Here is an 18992-nt window from a genome sequence, read left to right on the forward strand (position 1 = left end):
AAAACATACTTTGTCTTTGTTTACAGTTTCACAAATTTGTTCAAGTAAAGCTTCAAACAGCGAAATGGCTTCACGAGGAATTATTATGAATGAGTGTTTAACTTGCTGGATAGCTAGATAGGAGCACGTCTAGCGCGGCCAGTACACTTGCAGAGTGCAAAATGGCTGCTCTGTATTTGCCAACGTAACAGTCCTGTTTGAAATGCTTCTGAGAGACACAATAAAATTCTACATAAATTCAAATCTTCCCAATTGATTAAGTTATTACCAACTGATTTCCAACTGATCAATTTACTGTCCATTCTGGAAAATTCCGAAGGAGCAAACCACTTCCCAGTTCCTCCCATTGTATAGAATTTCTCAGGACCAAGCTTCTTCAAGTTTGAAAAATTTTATAAAATTTTAATGTAGTGAACCCGGCGCCATTACGTAGGATTTCACATAACAGAGGGAGAGTCATACTCCTGTTTTATAAAAGGCCTTTTTCTCTAGATTCCTATTATACCTGTGTTGGCTTCTGCGTTCGCAGAGCTTGGCATCAGTGTGTTCTTTTCTGCTTGGTGAGAATTGTCCAGCTGAGTAAGCCATGGGGCACTTCCTTCACCTCTCTCACTCCTCCCTTTGTAGGATACAAGTGTATTGATACTCATGTCTGAGGGGGAATTGCTTCCACCAGGTAATCCACTGGTTCCAGCCAAACTCAGATTGCTTCCACCAAACTTGAGTTTCTTCTTTCTCTTCTTAGTGACAAATGCGTTCTTGATTTTTTCTTCATTCTGTTTACAATAAAAATGGAGAATTATTCAGAATTACAATTTCACAGTGTGATGCACATTCACTGTGGCCTCAGCAGTGGAATATATCCCTCTTAGTGTCCAGCTGAGAGCTGAATGTGAGTGGCATCACTGTACCCCATCCAATGAATTTATCATCAAAGGGACTTGCAAAAATATCACCATCACCTGAAGTAAAAATAAACCCTCATATCAGAAAATTATAAACATCAGACTTTTTTAATTTTTGGCAAATTTTACATTTTCTCACTTTTTGAGGTCCCCCTATATCCCATAACATAGATCAGCTCTTGCAATGGATGGGCAGCCTCCTCCCAATCCTTAATCCCATTGTCACCCTAATTGCCTGTCAGAAAATGTGCAAGAATGGAATCTTGCGCTACTGATTTTTCTCCCTTCCCAAAGGAAAGCACTTGCTTTTCACTCTGCACCTCCTTTCAACAGATTGATGGAAGCACAAGAGCGAAGCTGCAACCCAGTGTACTAGTATGTAACTGTGTAATTTCTGTAAGGAATCCTAATGGCGAATATCACAGAATCATACAGCACAGAAGGAGGCTATTCAGCCCATCATGCCTGGGCTGCCTCTTTGAAGAGCTATTCAATTAGTCTCATTGCCCTGCTCTTTCCACATATCCCTGCAAATTTTTCCTTTTCAAGTATATATCCAAATCCATTTTGAAAGTCACTATTGGATCTGCTTCCACCACCCTTCCAGGCAGTGCATTCCTGATACATAGCGTAAAAATGCCTCACACAATATAAGTATTAAGTTTACAACAGAATAAGTTTGCAATAAAACATAAGCTTCCATTTACGCTGAGAGATTGCAAATTTAACCTTTGGAAATAGGTATTGATTACTGCCACAAGTTTCTGGATATAAGACATTCATTCACCCAATCATCTCTAAGAATACCTGGGGAATAAGTGATGATAAGGCTGTTATATAGAGGACGTTCAAGTCTTGGAGATGCTATAGAAAATAGCCAGACAGGCTGATCCTGACCATCAGATGACTGAGTTCTGAGGAAAGACTGAAGAAACCTGAATTTTTCAGCTTTGAAAGGAGGTGACTGAGATGTGACATTATAGAAGATAGCAAATGGTATAAAAATATAAACATGGAACACTATTCCAAAACCATGACAGTAGAACAAGGAGGCACAGGTTCAAACTGGTTAGGAGGTTCTTCTTCACACAGCAATCAATAGATGGAATCGACATCTAGGTAAGGCAGTTGAGATGAAAACCTTGGAATCATTTGTAACAGTTGGATGCTGTGATGGAGTGACTGTAAGACCTTTCTGGATGGAGGAGCTACGATGGGCCATGTGGGTTTCCTCATCCGTATCTACCTTGAGATTTTGGGAACAAAATACAAAAATGTTCAGTAGCACCCGTGTGTCACCTCATTATTCAACTCACCATCAACCACACTTGCACAAATACTCCTATGTGCAATTTTTAATGCCCCTGAGGGGTGACCTGATAGAAGTCTTTAAGATTCTGAAAGGGTTGTAGAGTAGATATTTCCACTTGGTAAAAGAACCAGAGGCAGGATGAGGAGACTTTTTTTACGCAGCAAGTTGTTATGATCTAGAATGCACCGTCTGAAAGGTTGATGGAAGCAGATTCAATAATAACTTTCAAAAGGGAATTCGATAAACACTTGAAGGGGAATATTTTCAGGACTATGGGGAAAGAACAGGGGAGTGGGACTAATTGAATAGCTCTTTCAGAGAGCCAGCACAGGCATGATGGGCCAAATGGCCTCCTTCTGTGGTGTATGATCCAATGATTGTTGGGGAGATTAAAACTCTGACAAAAGGTCATCGACCTGAAACGTTAACTCTGTTTTTCTCTTCACAGATGCTGCCTGACCTGCTGAGTTTCTCCAGCATTTTCTGTTTTTATGCCATAAATATAAGATAGTCACTAATAACTCCAATAGGGAATTCAGAGAGTGGTTAGAATGTGGAACGCGCTACCACAGGGGTAGTAGAGGTGAATTAAGGGGAATCTAGATAAACACTTGAGAGAGAAAGGAATAGAAAGTTATGGATAGGGTTAGTTGAAGAGGGCTGGGAGGAGGCTCGTGTGGAGCATAAGCACCGACACGGACCTGTTGTGCTGAATGGCCCGTTTCTGTACATTGTATGTAAACTGGTTAACTATTGCATTAAAATAGCATACGAAGGAATTTTACATAAACATTATTATGTTAATATATTAACCAATGTGCTACGTGAAAAACCTAAACCCTGCAGTGCAGCACTTAGCTGATAATCTACCTTTATCTTCATACCTGAGCATTGATGACATTATTTATACGCTTAAAAGGGTTGATCTTTGTGTGAGGTGTGGCTTCAAGGTCTTTAAGATGTTCCATCTTTTGCTTCTCCAATCCAACTCTGGTCTGTCTCTTCCTGTGAAATAAAAGAGTCAGGCCTAGAAATTCAGTGGGCTTTGCGCCCAGTTACCGCCCAAAGAGGGCTTCTGCGCCAGTCTGCAAACTTCGGGCAAACTTCATTGACGTGCTAATTGCGGCGGTAGCCGTTAGCGCTGCGCCGCCACCGATGACGTCATCGGTGTGCGCAGCGCCCCGGTACCGCCCCGACACCGGCCCGACCCCCATCTTCAGTAGTGGCCGCCTCTTCCGTGGCGGCCGCTAATAACATTCGGAGACCGGGTCTGTACAGCAGCCTTAGTGGGGCGCTTTAAGGTGGAGGTGCGGCCGGCCGCTTTTTCGGCGGCCGCCTGCCCGCACCTCCTTCCCCGGCCTCCTCCACCCACCCCCCCCCCCCCCCGCGGCATTGCCGGCTGGTTTCCGGGAGCCCGGCACTTCTCCGTTGTGCCGGGCTCTTTTGCCGGCACTCGCGATCAGGGCTCCGGCTGCTGCAGGCACCTCCTCCTTAAGAGAGGGAGGAAGGCCTGCAGTACCGCAGCCTGCCGCTCCGCTGCGGGTGGCGCTGCGGCCACTAGCGCGCCGATATTCAGTTTCAGCGCCCCAAGCGGGGGCGGCCACACCCTTGAACAGCGGCCGTCCTCGACTTTGGGCGCTGAAACTGAATATCGGCTGGGCGCGAGTGGCTTCGCGCCCAGCGGTAAATTCTGGCCGCCAGCGAGCTGGCGGGGCTATAGCTAATTTCTAGGCCTCAATGTCTTACTGGATATTCTGCAAAATGTTCCTCAAAGCCAGGAGCATAACCCAAGCTGATAAGTGTTCTGAATTAGACACCATATTAAGTTCTTACACAGAATGTCTCTGCACAATTAAATGACTGCCCCCGGATAAAATCATGTGATGGGTTTATCATTCAGTCTCTTCTTCTGCTTTTCTCTTCCGCACCAAGCAGCACATGAGGAAAACCATTTCTTCCACTGCTTTTACATCCAGTTGATTGCGCTCTGGGTTGTTTCATAATAAAGACCCTGTTTTTATGTGGACAGGTCGTTAGCCTGACTCACAACCCACTACCAGGAGGACCAATACAATGGGTGGGGAGGGGGGGTTGCAACTCTACCCCATTAGGCACAAGTACCTCACTGGATGTCAACCCAGGATTTAGAGACTGGAACTCTCATCTCTGCTTGCTGGGGCTGTCATTGAGTACTTGCCAAATACAACCCCTCTCTATAACTACTCTATGCAAAAGAAACTTATTTCTTCACGCCCCCCCCAATTTTCTCTCTCTTCTGAATGTAGCGACTGATGTTCAGTATGATCCCACTGATTCCAGTGCCCCTCCAGTACCTCAAGTGGCCTACTTTATGTGTGAACCTGGAAAATGAGTGCTGTTGGACTATTTTTCCATAATGTCATTTTGACTGAACTCTTTCCTCACTGAAAACAGCATAGGGACACTGAGGTCAATAATAGCACCCCCACTGTTGCTTCGGCTGAGATCAGTTATCTCAACATAGAGCAGGGACTGAACCTGGGATCCTGCTAGTCTGTATGGTTTTAGTATCATACCACACAGTGCATTTACTCACAGATCCAGCAGCTAACCTTCATGGCTGGATGCTGAGTATGAGGCTGCCAGCATGAGTTATGCTTTCGTGCCTGGTCTCAGAAATGACAAGCAAATGACCAGAGAATAAATTTATGTTTATAACTAAGGTTTTCAACATATTCTGGACAATGTGACCTTATGCTAAGTATTCTTTAAAAGCAACTCTGAACTTTAGCGTGCAGTGCACAGTACATCATGCAATGGTAGAACATGATCCTCCACTAGGGTTGCCAATACTCCAGGATTGTCCCGGAGTCTCCAGGAATTAAACATTAATCTTCTGGACACTGCTTCGACTAACCTAGAAAAAAAACATAGGGGCATTAAAAGAATTGTGTATTTTTATCACTTTTTTTTGTACAGTTTTGTTTGTTAGTTATAAAAATATTGGAGATGGAAAGACAGGCTGTTTGACTGAGCCGGGCAGGAAGTCATGTGATGAAACTTCCAGGAATACGTCCAATCAGAGTTGGCAAATCTATCCGCCACACGCTCGCTTTACAGAAGTTCTAATTTCAGCTGCGGTTACTACAATGAAGTGCCAATGAACGAGCAGCTGCTTGCCCCACAGGGATGGAGGACAAATTGTAGTCACCCCTTTCAGGAGTCTTTTTATACACCTCCTAGTGGCAGATTACAGAATAGCATCTTTTTGGGGTCGAGGAGTGGATTGTCTGTCTGAGGAAAAGTCATGATACAATAAGATTAGAAAAAAAAGCCATCCTCAATTCCTAGAACCCATACTTTTGTGTCACATAGGGCCGTATTTTCTGATCGGAGGCTTTCTGCGTGCGGAGGCCTCCGATCTGGAAAAAATCTACGGACTCACCTGGGGGCTCCCGAGGTCCGGACACTTCCGCTCCTGGGCCTCTCCAAACTCGAAATGCGCAGGGCCCACGTATCCCAGAGGCCCATGCGGTTCGCAAGCGTCCCTGGGATCACGTGGGCCATGGGGAGCCAATCAAAGAAGGGAATCTCCCTTCATACACTTGACAGATAGACCTGTCAAATATATGAATGGAGATCACCCCAAAAACACATTAAAACATTAAATATTGTTTTTAAAATCACATTTTTAAAATTCGTTGAAATTAAAATAAATTAAATATTTTAAACAAAAATTAAATTTTTTGAAAAAAATAATTAAAGTTTTTTACGGGGCTAAAAATAAACTTACCTTTTTTAAAGTATTTTTAAATGATAAATGAGTGAAACCAGTTGTAAGATTTCTAAGGGTTTTCTGCAGGCGGAGGTTCTCCAGAAAGCGGAACTATCCGCCCGCAGAGGCCCTTCTCCAGGGCAGGCGTCTTGTCTGTCAAGAGCATTCTTGACAGGTCGGAAAAGACAGTTTTCAGCGCATGCGCTTGGCATGCCTGAAACCAGCATTCCCGATGTCCCTACGGGTGTGTACACAGCGCGTACACACCCATAGGGATCGGAATATACGGCCCACGAAGTCAATAGCTAACAATAGCCCGTTAACCAAGGTTTTTACTGCACAGTATAGGACTGACATCCCTGGTAAAGCTAGTTCAAGACAATAGTTAGACTATTCTCATTATTGGTCATTAATATAATATGGGGCAAAATAAAATTTGTTATCCATCCAAATAAAGTATTTATTGAGCCATTTGGCAATCCTTCATCCATTTTCTTAACTGCACCTCAGTGACATGGAGACCTGCTTAGAGTGCTGACCACTAGATGGGGTTGTCTAACCACTCTGTCCAGGAAGAGCACTGGCTGGAACAGAATCCACATCTTATTGACTTTTCCCAGCCTTAATTATCTTAAAAGAGCAGGAGGTTTATGAGTTTTAAAGAACTATTACAACACTCAATACCTATTCCTCCCCAGTTTCTGGTTATTCTGCTGGTTGGGGAGTCTAGGACTAGGGGGGCATAGTCTAAAAATTAGAGCCAGGCATTTCAGGAGTCAGGTTAGGAAACACTTCTACACACAAAGGGTGGTAGAAGTTTCGAACTCTCTTCTGCAAACAGCAATTGATGCTGGGTCAATTGTTAATTTTAAATCTGAGATTGATAGATTTTAAGGGCTATGGGGCAAAGGCGGGTATAGGGAGCTAGGTCATAGGTCAGCCATGATCTAATTGAATGGCGGTACAGGCTCGAGGGGCTAAATGGCCCGGTCCTATGTTTCTATTCGTTAATAGCAACTTTTGCACAGAAACTCTTGCTCTCCCCTTCAAAACTGCTGTTCTCACCTTGCTCCTCAAAATGTCCACCCTCAACTTTTCCACCCTCTCCAGTTATTGCCCCCTCTCTAACCCCCTTTTACTGTCTAAGGTCCTTGAACATGTAATCATTACTCCTCCTCGAGTCCCTTTAGCTGGTCTTCCACCCACGGCACCAAGACCGTGCTGGTTATCACCGAGATCCACAATGACTGTGACGAAGACCCACTATCCCTTTTTGTACTCCTCACCGTCTCCATGCTGTGGGAAATGTTGATCAGTCCATCATCCACTAGCACGTCCCTCCGTGGTCCACCTCTGTGAATCCATCCTCGCTTGGTTCCACTCCTACATATTCCAACCTAGGCAACTTATTTCTAGCAATAACTTCTCTTTCTGGCCCCATGAAGTCACCTTAGGACATGGTTGCAGCTTGCACAGTTGGTCTGATTACACCCAGCCATCCCCTCTGGCACCACCCTGGATTTTATAGCCACCACTATGCTGTCAAAATGCTGAACCATTATTAAATCATGGGTGAGCTAGGACTTTCTCCAACCTTTGTTCTAACAGCAATGGTAGTACCTTCAGCCATCTGCGCTCTGCTCTCAGGAACTCCCTCCATGAATCCCTTTGCTTGCTACCTCTCTCCCCACCTTCAAAAGCCTCCTCAAAACCAACTTCTTTCACCATGTTTCCAGTCACCACCCCTAACCTTTATATTACAGCTTGAAATCCATTTCCCTTCTGTGAAACGCCTTGTGATGTTAATCAACTACATTAAAGGTGCTGTATAAATGCAAGTTATTGTTGTGTGTGGGGAGGGAGACTGTGCAGAGTCGGTGGGAATATTCAATCTTGATGGCTTTTTCTCAGATAGAAAGAAAGAATAAAGAACTTGCATTTATATAACACCTTTCTTGACCTCAGGACGTCCCAAAAGCTTTACAGCCAATAAAGACTTTTAAATATAGTCACTGTTGTAACATAGGAAATGCAGCAGCTAGTTTGTGCATAGCAAGGTCCCACAAACTGAAATGAAATAAATGACCAGATCATTTGTGGTTTTTTTAGACGTTGGTTGAGGGATCAATGTTAGCCAGGAGACCAGGAGAACTCCCTTCCTCTTCTTTGAATAGAGCCATGGGATCTTTTATATCCATCCAAAAGAGCACACAGGATCTCGGTTTAACATCTCATCGGAAAGGCGGCACCTCCGACTGTGCAGCACTCCCTCAGCGCTGCACTGATGTGTCAGCCTAACTGATGTGTTCAAGTCTCTGGAGTGGATTGAACCCACAACCCTCCGACTCGGAGGCAAGAGAGCGCTACCCACTGAGCCACAGCTGACGCAAATATTTTTACCTTTCAACTTTCATCCTGCGTATTGGCTGTGCTCCCTCTGGCTTTTCCTGTTCTTTGCTCTTTGGTGTCATGCCATCATGGAGCACTCGTGTGCACAGATCGGTGTAGTCCTTGGCGATAGCACGCAGGAGCCACCGCAGCCCTTTCAAAATGGTCTTGTCTAGTTTCTTTTCGGCGTAGTCCAAAGTAGCCGAGCATGGTTCCTTAAAAATTTTTACAGTCACTGAGAATTCATATAATTGTGGTTTGGTACAATAGTTTGATGTTGGGTGAGAGCTCACCATCAGAACAACAAACACCAAGCTGTTGCAAGTTCTACTTCACAAACAGGCCATACCCATAATTGAAAGGAGTTCCCTGTGTGTTATGTTGTAGCTTTTGTCTGTAAAAATGACTTCCTATTCTTTATCTTCATAATTTTGTTTTAAATTCTGCCTTACATCCTCTTTGCATCCTTCATTGTTACGGTGGATAGCTTTTTCCTCGGACTCTGCCAATGCCCTGCTGAAACAATCTATTAACAAGAACGGCCTGGGGTGGCACTCCTCTCCCTGGTCTCCCTGAGCATCTTTCTCCCAGATGACACAACAGAAGAAAAACACATGAGATATCCCCCTTCGCAGCCTAGTGCCCTCAAGCACAAATGCCACCAGAACATCCTATATATTTAAACCTGGGCTGCGGTCTTTGCAAGTTTTGCCCCCTCTGGCATGCGGCTGTAATGAGAAGAATGCGAACCAAACCCATCTGAGTGAGCAGCTGAATACACAAGGGTTACAGGGAAAGAAGGCAAGCAAATCATGAATTGTCCTACAAGTCATAGAACCAATAAATCATGTCAATGCAAACGTAGGTATGTACACTGTAAATAATTAATTTCATGGTATTCGCTGAGAATTATTTTTTCTGCCTTGGAGATTGGATTTGTACTGTGCTAACTGCATTGGGCTGGTTGAAGTGTCATTTTGAAATGAAAGATTTATTATATTGGCATTGGAAGAGATCCATATTTAAGAACAACTTATTAAGTTTATAGTAACCTTGAGGTTCTTTATTATTAGTGGTTTTGTTACTTTTTGCATTCCCAGTTTTCTAATGTGTATAGAGGATATAAGATGATGAGATACATTGACTAACCTGATAAATGGACAACAGCAATCCATGATTCTTGAACATGTATTCAGTTTATACCACATTTTAGGCAATAGCGATAATAAGAGTTAGATGCAATTTGTAATCTTAAATGGGAACTAAAATGATGTGGATAATGTGGAGTGGTTCTCTGGTGAGATGCTATGAAACGTTTTTGGGTGAGTGTAAAAATATAAAACAGCACACCATGGCCAGAATCTTACCGGCGCTGCGAGTGCGAGTTTGGAGGCGGGTCTGCTGTCAAAATGGCAGTGATTGACAGTGGGGCGGAAGTCCGCTCTGAACCCGCCTCCTTGTTAATTTCCCAAGTGCCGGCTCTGCCTGTGGTTTGCAGACCCGGCACTAAATGGCGGGTCAGGCAATTGAGAAACTTAAGAAGCTGCTTAAAGGTATTTAAGCAGCATTTTACCAGGTCCTAATGATTTTTCCATGTTTTTTACGAGGTTCCCGGCGCTCGGGGATCACATCAGGTAAGTGTGTCGTGTTCTCAATGACTCTCCATTGCTGTGAATAGGTGACAGCTGCAAAAGTGGTATAAAAGCTACCATTTCACAGCTGTTCAATTTCCAATATTAGAGGCTGGAGCCTTCATGATTTGGAATACACTTTTCAGCTTTATGGACTTTTGAAGTGTTTGGAGTAAACTCTCTATCCTGTGTCACCTCCTTGAAGCAACCTCTTTAACCATTGACAGATCACTTCTGTCATCTCAACCTCACCTGCCAGCTATTCCATCAGCATCGGTGCCCTTGAAAAAATCTCACCTTGGTCCTCAGAATTCCACCAAGATCAGCCCCAACATCACCAGGCACACCAGCAGCACCAACAACAGCACCAACCTTCTCCGCAATCACCTGGTGCTGCACAGGACACAGGGCATCAGCACCCGAGCACATTGCTGCCCGGGAGGCCAGGGATGGCCTCACCATGGCCAGATTTACTTCACTTGTTGCTGTACACCCTGGCTGCCACATGATGTGCCAGGTTGGGACCACCCCACACCAACACCATAAAGCAGCCCTACAATGCCCAAGTCATTCCTTTCACACTCATCACCACTGGGGGGAATACCGTTATGTTTCACCATTTACTGCTACTCCCTAAGCCACTTCCAAAGGTGCACACAGATCTGTCCAAGAAGGCAAAGTGTTGAAAATAAAGATTTCAATGTTTGAGAGCAAATTAACAGAAACTTTACATGAACATTGCATAAAACATCCAAGTGTCTACCCTTGTGTGTTGTTAGTTGGTATGATTGGACAAGGATGAGGGTGAGTGTGAGGAGTGGCTAGTGAGATGGGGAAGTGATAATGTAGATAGAGAGGGATGGGTGGAGGTGTAAGGTAAGTTGGTGTGAGTAAGGATGTGCAGGAGTAGGGTAGGGAAGGCAGAGTGATGGGGATGTGATGAGTGGCACAGCAGGATGTAGTTGAGTGTGGCTTTGCAGTAACATTTCGTGATCTACTGAGATCATTAAAAGGTTTGCGCCACTGCAGCCAGGTCCTCCTGATGACATCTCTGCTTGTGCCCTCCTGTGCAATGTGCAAACGGGCTGCGTTGGTCTCCTGGGGAGGTCTCTTCTGCCCATTGGAAGGGAAGAGAATCTCCCTGTGTGCTGTGACTCTCTCCATAAGCATGTGGAGGGAGTCATGGGAGAGCCTGAGTGCAGCCGTGCACCTTTGTGCAGTGCTTGACAGTGTTTAGGATTCAACAAAGGAGGACAAAGGGGTTAATTAAGAAAGGGAAAATAGAATATGAGAGTAAGCTTTCAGGGAACATAAAAACTGACTGTAAAAGCTTCTATAGATATGTGAAGAGAAAAAGATTGGTGAAGTTAAGCATAGGTCCCTTGCAGTCAGAATCAGGGGAATTTATAATGGGGAACAAAGAAATGGCTGACCAATTAAATACATATTTTGGTTCTGTCTTCACAAAGGAGGACACAAATAACCTCCTGGAAATGTTGGGGAACATAGGGTCTGATGAAAGGGAGGAACTGAAAGAAATCAGTATTTGTAGGGAAATGGTGTTAGGGAAATTGATGGGATTGAAGGCCGATAAATCCCCAGGGCCTGATAATCTACATCCTAGGGTACTTAAGGAAGTAGCCCTAGAAATAGTAGATGCATTGCTGATCATCTTCCAACATTTGATGGAATCTGGAACAGTACCCATGGATTGGAGGGTAGCTAATGTTACCCCACTATTCAAAAAAGGTGGTAGAGAGAAAACGGGGAATTACAGACCGGTAAGCCTGACATTGGTAGTGGGGAAAATGCTAGAGTCCATTATAAAAGATGTAATAGCAGAGCACTTGGAAAACAGTGACAGGATCGGACAAAGTCAACATGGATTTACAAAAGGTAAATCATGCTTGACTAATCTACTGGAATTTTTTGAGGATGTAACTAGTAAAATAGATAAGGGAGAACCAGTGGATGTGGTGTATTTGGACTTTCAGAAGGCTTTCGATAAGGTCCCACATAAGAGATTAGCGTGTAAAGTTAAGGCACATGGGATTGGGGGCAAGGTATTGACTTGGATAGAGAACTGGTTGGCAGATAGAAAGCAAAGAGTTGGAATAAACGGGTCTTTTTCTGAGTGGCAGGCAGTGACTAGTGGGGTACCGCAGGGATCGGTCCTTGGACCCCAGCTATTCACAATATATATTAATGATCTAGACAAGGGAACTAGATGTAATATCTCCAAATTTGCAGACGACACAAAGCTGGGTGGGCGTGTGTGCTGTGAGGAGGATGCTGAGAAATTACAGGATGATTTGGACAGGTTGGGCGATTGGGCAGAAGCATGGCAGATGCAATATAACGTGGATAAATGTGAGGTTATCCACTTCGGTGTCAAAAACAGGAAGGCAGATTATTATCTGAATGGCAATAGATTGGGAGAAGGGGAAGTGCAACGAGACCTGGGTGTCCTTGTGCACCAGTCACTGAAGGTAAGCATGCAGGTGTAGCAGGCGGTTAAGACGGCAAATGGTATGTTGGCCTTCATAGCGAGAGGGTTTGAGTACAAGAACAAGGTTGTCTTGCTCCAGTTGTACAGAGCCTTGGTGATACCACATCTTGAGTATTGTGTGCAGTTTTGGTCGCCTTATCTGAGGAAGGGTATTCTTGCCATGGAAGGAGTTCAGCGAAGATTCACCAGGCTGATACCTGGGATGGCAGGGATGACGTATGAGGAGAGGTTGGGTCGATTGGGCTTGTACTCGCTGGAGTTCAGAAGAATGAGAGGGGATCTCATTGAAACTTATAAAATTCTGGCAGGACTGGACAGACTAGATGCAGGGTTAATGTTCCCGATGGTCAGGGAATCCAGAACCAGGGGTCACAGTCTAAGGATAAGGGGTAGGCCTTTTAGGACAGAAATGAGGTGGAATTTCTTCACCCAAAGAGTGGTGAACCTGTGGAATTCTCTACCACAGAAGGCAGTAGAGGCCAATTCATTAAATATATTCAAGATGGAGTTGGATATATTTCTTAAGGCTAAAGGGATCAAGGGGTATGGGGAGAAGCAGGGACCGGGTACTGAACTTGGATGATCAGCCATGATCGCATTGAATGGCGGAGCAGGCTAGAGGGGCCGAATGGCCTACTCCTGCTCCTATCTTCTATGTTTCTATGTTTGTAGCACCTCAATGCTGCAGAACACTGACAGCACAACTGTCAAAATCAATTTGGCCATGGTCCCTTTAAGGAAACTGGCTGATGATGCGTCATCAAATGACATCATCAGACCCGCTTCCTATTAATTGGCCGAGAACCTCGCAGGGCAGGCTTAAGAAGCCCTATTAATGTAAAATCTTGTTGGAGGCCGGGATCAAGACAGATGCAGAGTCCCCACATGCCACCCACCACGGACCCACCGAGGTTGGAAAAATCCAGCCCTGTGAGTTACTAATTATAACAAGCTAGCCCATATCATATGATAACACAGTGTAAGGCTGAATTTCCTGTGGCCCCTGTATCTGACCAGACCTGAACCCGCCTGGATTGATAGGATTAGGTCATTCGTATGGTCCTCATGTGACCCCACATGTCAGCAGACCTGCACTAGAAGTAGGTGCAGGCGCAGTGTTATGATGCTAATGAAGCTGAAGGGGATATTCCTGACCTAGTGCCTCACTTCTCCTTTATGGGACCATTAGACACCACAGTAGAGGGGTGCCTGAAGAAACTAGGTGATAGGGCTAGCGCCAGAACCCCTGCAGACTAGATGGTCCACAGGGGTCTTGGGGGCAGCCAGAAGGTAGCAATGCTCATGGCCTCTCAGGTCAGCAGCTGCACTCCTGTTTCCTGCCCTGCTTTCAAGCACTAGGCCCCGCCATGGGGCAGACCTGCCTTCGGAACATGCCAGGCCATACAAAAGGCCCAGGGCAGCAAATTTGTGTGCTCCCCTTCTCTGATGGGTGCAGTGCACCTTGGATATGCTGTGCCTGAGGGGCACCTGATGGGTGATCCAAAGGAAATTCTACCCTAACACTTTTGGAGAAAACATTAATAGAATTTGTGAGGTGATAGTAAAGTGAGTAGAATCTCAGCAAAACAGAAACTTGATGAAACTTACAATATGGCAGATGGATTTATTTTCATTGGCCAGTTTCCCCAGGGACATCTGCTCAATAATGTCAAACTCTGGTAGTGCCTCAGCTTTATCCTGTTTGTTCGCAAGTCTAAATAAAAAGCAAAGTATAAAACATTCACTATGAGAAAAACATATGAATATGTGAAGTTTTAGGCAAACAAGAGTATTTCAATGGTCTGACAGTATCTATTACTTTACATGTTGGAAATAAACCTTGCAGGGATCTTATGCTTGCATACACAAATGAAAGTCTGCTGATTCATTTTGACTCCTATTACAGGAGCGATTCCACAATCAACGGGTCAGATCAAAGCTCCACAGTCCTGCCACATCCAGTCATGAATGGTGGTGGACCATTAAACAACTAATGGAAGAAGGAGGCTCCATGAATATCCCCATCCTAAATGATGGCGGAGCCCAGCATGTGAGTGCAAAAGACAAGGCTGAAGCGTTCGCAACCATCTTCAGCCAGAAGTGCCGAGCGGATGATCCATCTCGGCCTCCTCCAGAAGCCAGTCTTCAGCCAATTCGATACACTCCACGTGATATCAAAAAAAGGCTGTGCGCACTAGATACAGCAAAGGCTATGGGCCCCAACAACATCCCGGCTGTCGTGCTGAAGACTTGTGCTCCAGTACTAGCGCGCCTCTAGCCAAGCTGTTCCAGTACAGCTACAACACTGGCATTTATCCAACAATGTGGAAAACTGCCCAGGAATGTCCTGTCCACAAAAAACATGACAAATCCAATCCGGCCAATTACCGCCCCATCAGTCTACTCAATCATCAGCAAAGTGATGGAAGGTGTCACCGACAGTGCTATCAAGAGGTACTTACTCACCAATAACCTGCTCACTGATGCCCAGTTTGGGTTCTGCCAGGACCACTCAGCTCCAGACCTCATTACAGCCTTGGTCCAAACATGGACAAAGGAGCTGAATTCCAGAGGTGAGGTGAGAATGACTGCCCTTGACATCAAGGCAGCATTTGACCGAGTGTGGCATCAAGGAGCCCTAGTAAAACTGAAGGCAATGGGTATCAGGGGGAAAACTCTCAACTGGCTGGAGTCATACCTAGCAAAAAGGAAGATGGTTGTGGTGGTTGAAGGTCAATCATTACAGCCCCAGGACATCGCAGCAGGAGTTCCTTACGGCAGTGTCCTAGGCCCAACCATCTTCAGCATGGGAACACCACCACCTCCAAGTTCTCCTCCAAGTCACACACCATCCTGACTTGGAAGTATATCGCCGTTCCTTCATTGTCGCTGGGTCAAAATCCTGGAACTCCCTCCCTAACAGCACTGTGGGAGTACCTTCACTACATGGACTACAGCAGTTCAATAAGGCAGCTCACCACCATCTTCTCAAGGGCAATTAGGTATGGGCAATAAATGCTGGCCTTGCCAGCGACACCCAGATCCCATGAACAAATAAAAAAAAAGTGTCAGATCTTGTACATGCATACAAGAAGCTGCATAAGTTTCACATTCACAGTATCAGAGGATAATTGCTTGTTGTGTCTGGAAGTGGATGAGCTGTCAGAGCTACCGTTAGTTCTAACTCCAACTATTGAATGATAGTTGACTTTCCAATTAGATGACAGATTGTTGATCCAAATTGCAAAGCTATTAGGTAAAAGGTCCTATACCAGGCTGATTGCCACAGGTTATTTCCATTCACATGGAATGTCTTTGACACATCAATATGAACTGGGTTTCCAAGAAATGAACTACATGCAGGAAGTCTAAACAATTTATATTTATGTGTTTATCAAGATTGAGGGATTTCAGTGGGAAATTGAATATTTTTCTATTTTTAGCAGTCAGCATTAGGATCAAGGATGGCCACATCAGGTAAACCATGGGTTAAATATAAAGGAAAGCATCCACTATTCTGTCGTTTCTATTATAGCATGGTTTAGATCATCATCATCGGCGACCACTCGAATTCGAGTGTGGTATGTCCTTCATCAGTCATCTACTTGTGGGTCTTCAGGTGGCTGTGGAAGCCAATCCGAGATCCACAGACTCTACTACAGTGTGGGCATATAAGACTATTGGTAGTGACTGGAGTATGGGTCTTCTTAAGTTGTTGTCTCTCCTTATGGCGCTGGTGTTTATCCTCAGCAGCACGCTGGAGATTCTTTTCATGTAGTGCGGCACCGTTGTGGATGCATTTTCTCCAATTGTCTCTGTCCAGTGCGATTTCCTCCCAGTTATTAATATCGATGTGGAACTTTTTAAGGATTACTTTGATGTTATCTTTGTAACGCTTCTTTTGACCACCAGGAGACCTCTGCCCTTCCTTCAACTGGGAGTACAGAACCTGTTTTGGGAGACGTGAGTCTGACATGCGAATGACATGTCCAATCCATCGGAGTTGATGCTGCATGATGAGCGTAGTGATGCTGTAGATATTGGCCTCTTCAAGTATACTCCAGTTGGTACGCTTGTCCTCCCAGCTGACCCTCAAGATTTTGCGTAGAGAGCGTTGGTGGTATTGCTCTAAGGCTTTGATATGTCTACTGTACGTAGTCCAGGTTTCAGCTCCATATAAAAGGGTGGGAAGGATGATGGCTTTGTATACAAGAATTTTAGTTTGGACTTGGAGGTCATGATTTTCAAAGACTCTCCTCCTCAGTTTAGAAAAGGCTGCACTTGCACAACTCAGGCGGTGATGGATTTCCGAATCAATGTCAGCTTTGGAGGATAAATGGCTACCAAGATATGGAAAGGTGTTGACATTTTCAAGGGTGTTATTATCAATCTTTATAGAGGGAGGAGTTGCAAGCTGATTAGGTGATGGCTGGTGGAGCACCTGGGTTTTCTTTATATTCATGGTGAGGCCCAGAAGTTTGTAGGCTCTGGAAAAAGCATTCAAGGTGTTTTGCAGATCATGCTCAGAAAGAGCTGTGATGGTGTTATCATCTGCATACTGTAACTCCATAATGGTAGTGATGGAGACTTTGCTCTTGGCCTTAAGCCTGTTGAGATTGAAAAGTCGGCCATCAGTACGGTAAAGGATTTGAATTCCGGTGGCCAGATCATTGCTGATGAGATGGAGGATAACTGAGATGAACACTGCAAAAAGGGTTGGAGCAACGATGCAGCCCTGTTTTACTCCTGTCTCAACTGTAAAGGGCTCTGAAATAGAACCGCTGCTGCTGAGAACTGCTGCAGACATGTTGTCATGTAGCAGCCTCAGAACTAAGATGAATTTATCGGGGCAACCAAGCTTAGACAAGATATGCCATAAAGTCTGGCGGTGGATGGTGTCAAAAGCTTTAGTTAAGTCTATGAAAGCTATGAACAGTGGTTGCTTTTGTTCACGGTATTTCTCCTGTAATTGACGTGCTGTGAAGATCATATCAGCTGTTCCTCTGGATGGTCAGAAACCACACTGCGACTCCGGAAGCACCTCCTCAGATAACGGCAAAAGTCTGTTAGCAAGGACACGGGCAAGCACTTTTCCTGTGGAAGAAAGAAGGGAGATACCTCGGTAGTTACCACACACCGACTTTCCCCCCTTTTTAAAGATAGTAACAATCAAAGCGTCTCTGAGATCTTGTGGAATTTCTTCCTGCTGCCATATTTTTAGGAGGAAGGCATGTATGTGTGTCAGGAGCTCAGGGCCACCTTTTTTAAGGATTTCTGCTGGAATCCCATCTGAGCCGGCAGCTTTTTTGTTTTTCATGGACCTGATGGCATTCTGCACTTCTACAATGCTTGGGGGTGCCCCCATTTCCTCCCTTTCTGGTCTCTGCGGTAATTGATTGATGGACTCCAGATCTGCGCTACTGTGTTGGTTGAGCAGTTCTTGAAAATGCTCCCTCCATCTTGTGTCAATTGCCTCCTTGTCCTTGAGCAGAGTAAAACCGTCCTTGGAGCGTAAGGGGCTTAAGCCATGGTAGCTTGGTCCGAAAACTGCCTTGGTGGCACTGAAGAAGCCTCTGGAGTCCCCAGTATCAGCCATACGTTGTATTTCTAGGGACTTTTGAGACCACCAGTTGTTCTTCATTTCCCTTATTCTCTGCTGGACATCTGCCTTAACTCTAGCATGAGCCTCTCTTTTGGCCTTGCTGCTGATGTTGTTTTGCCAAGCGCAAAAAGCTTTCCTTTTCCTTTCTATGAGCTGCTCAATTTCTGAGTCGTTCTCATCAAACCAGTCCTGATGTGTTCTGGGAGGTGTTGAGGATAGTGGCTTTCAGCAGTTCCCAATGTTCTCCAGCGTCATGTGGGTATTCCTTTGGAAGACTTTGCCTGATGGAATCTTGAAAGCACTGCTGTATGGTAGTGTCCTCAAGACATTAATTTTGGCCGGAACTGCTTCTTCTGAGCACATATCTTGGGCTTTAGTTTGAGGGACATAGTTGCTTGGATAAGGATGATCTGTCCAGCAGTCATCAGTGCTGAACATGGCCCTAGTGACCAGAACATCACGACGATCCCTTGCCCGTACAATGACATAGTCAATGAGATGCCACAATTTTGAGCGGGGGTGCCTCCAGGAGGTTTTGTACTTGTTTTTTTGTCGGAAGAAAGTGTTTGTGATTATGAGGTTGTGCTCAGCACATTTAGTGAGAAGAAGTAGTCCGTTTGAGTTGGACTTTCCGATGCCCTCTTTTCCTATGATGCCTTTCCATAGTTGGTAATCCCGACCGACCCTGGCATTGAAGTCCCCAAGAAGAATGACTTTATCATCTTTTGGGATACCAGACAAGGTTTTATTCAGGTCAGCATAGAAGATCTCCTTTACTTCATCTAGCGAATCCAGGGTGGGAGCATAAGCACTCACAACTGTTGCCATCTGATTGTTGGATAGGGTTCGACGCATTTTCATGAGGCGTTCATTGATTTCCTTGGATCGCCA

At 44.9% G+C, this 18992-nt stretch overlaps 1 protein-coding gene across 2 annotated transcripts in view; it reads right to left on the bottom strand.

The window, feature by feature from the left end:
* The window catches only part of LOC147125024 (ADP-ribosylation factor-like protein 13B), a 63031-nt gene that overhangs the window by 23979 nt on the left and 20060 nt on the right, over positions 1–18992 (bottom strand). For both annotated transcript variants that reach the window (XM_085996173.1, XM_085996170.1), the window contains exons 5-8: positions 14108–14213; positions 8372–8574; positions 3102–3222; positions 506–776 (exon numbers count right to left, since the gene is read on the bottom strand). In XM_085996173.1, the coding sequence (XP_085852299.1) occupies positions 506–776; positions 3102–3222; positions 8372–8574; positions 14108–14213 (701 nt within the window). The remainder of the gene's footprint in view (positions 1–505; positions 777–3101; positions 3223–8371; positions 8575–14107; positions 14214–18992) is intronic.

This window comes from Somniosus microcephalus, chromosome 1 (genome assembly GCF_052327205.1).
Source record: "Somniosus microcephalus isolate GS21.2 chromosome 1, FLI_Smic_1.0, whole genome shotgun sequence".
NCBI lineage: Eukaryota > Metazoa > Chordata > Chondrichthyes > Squaliformes > Somniosidae > Somniosus > Somniosus microcephalus.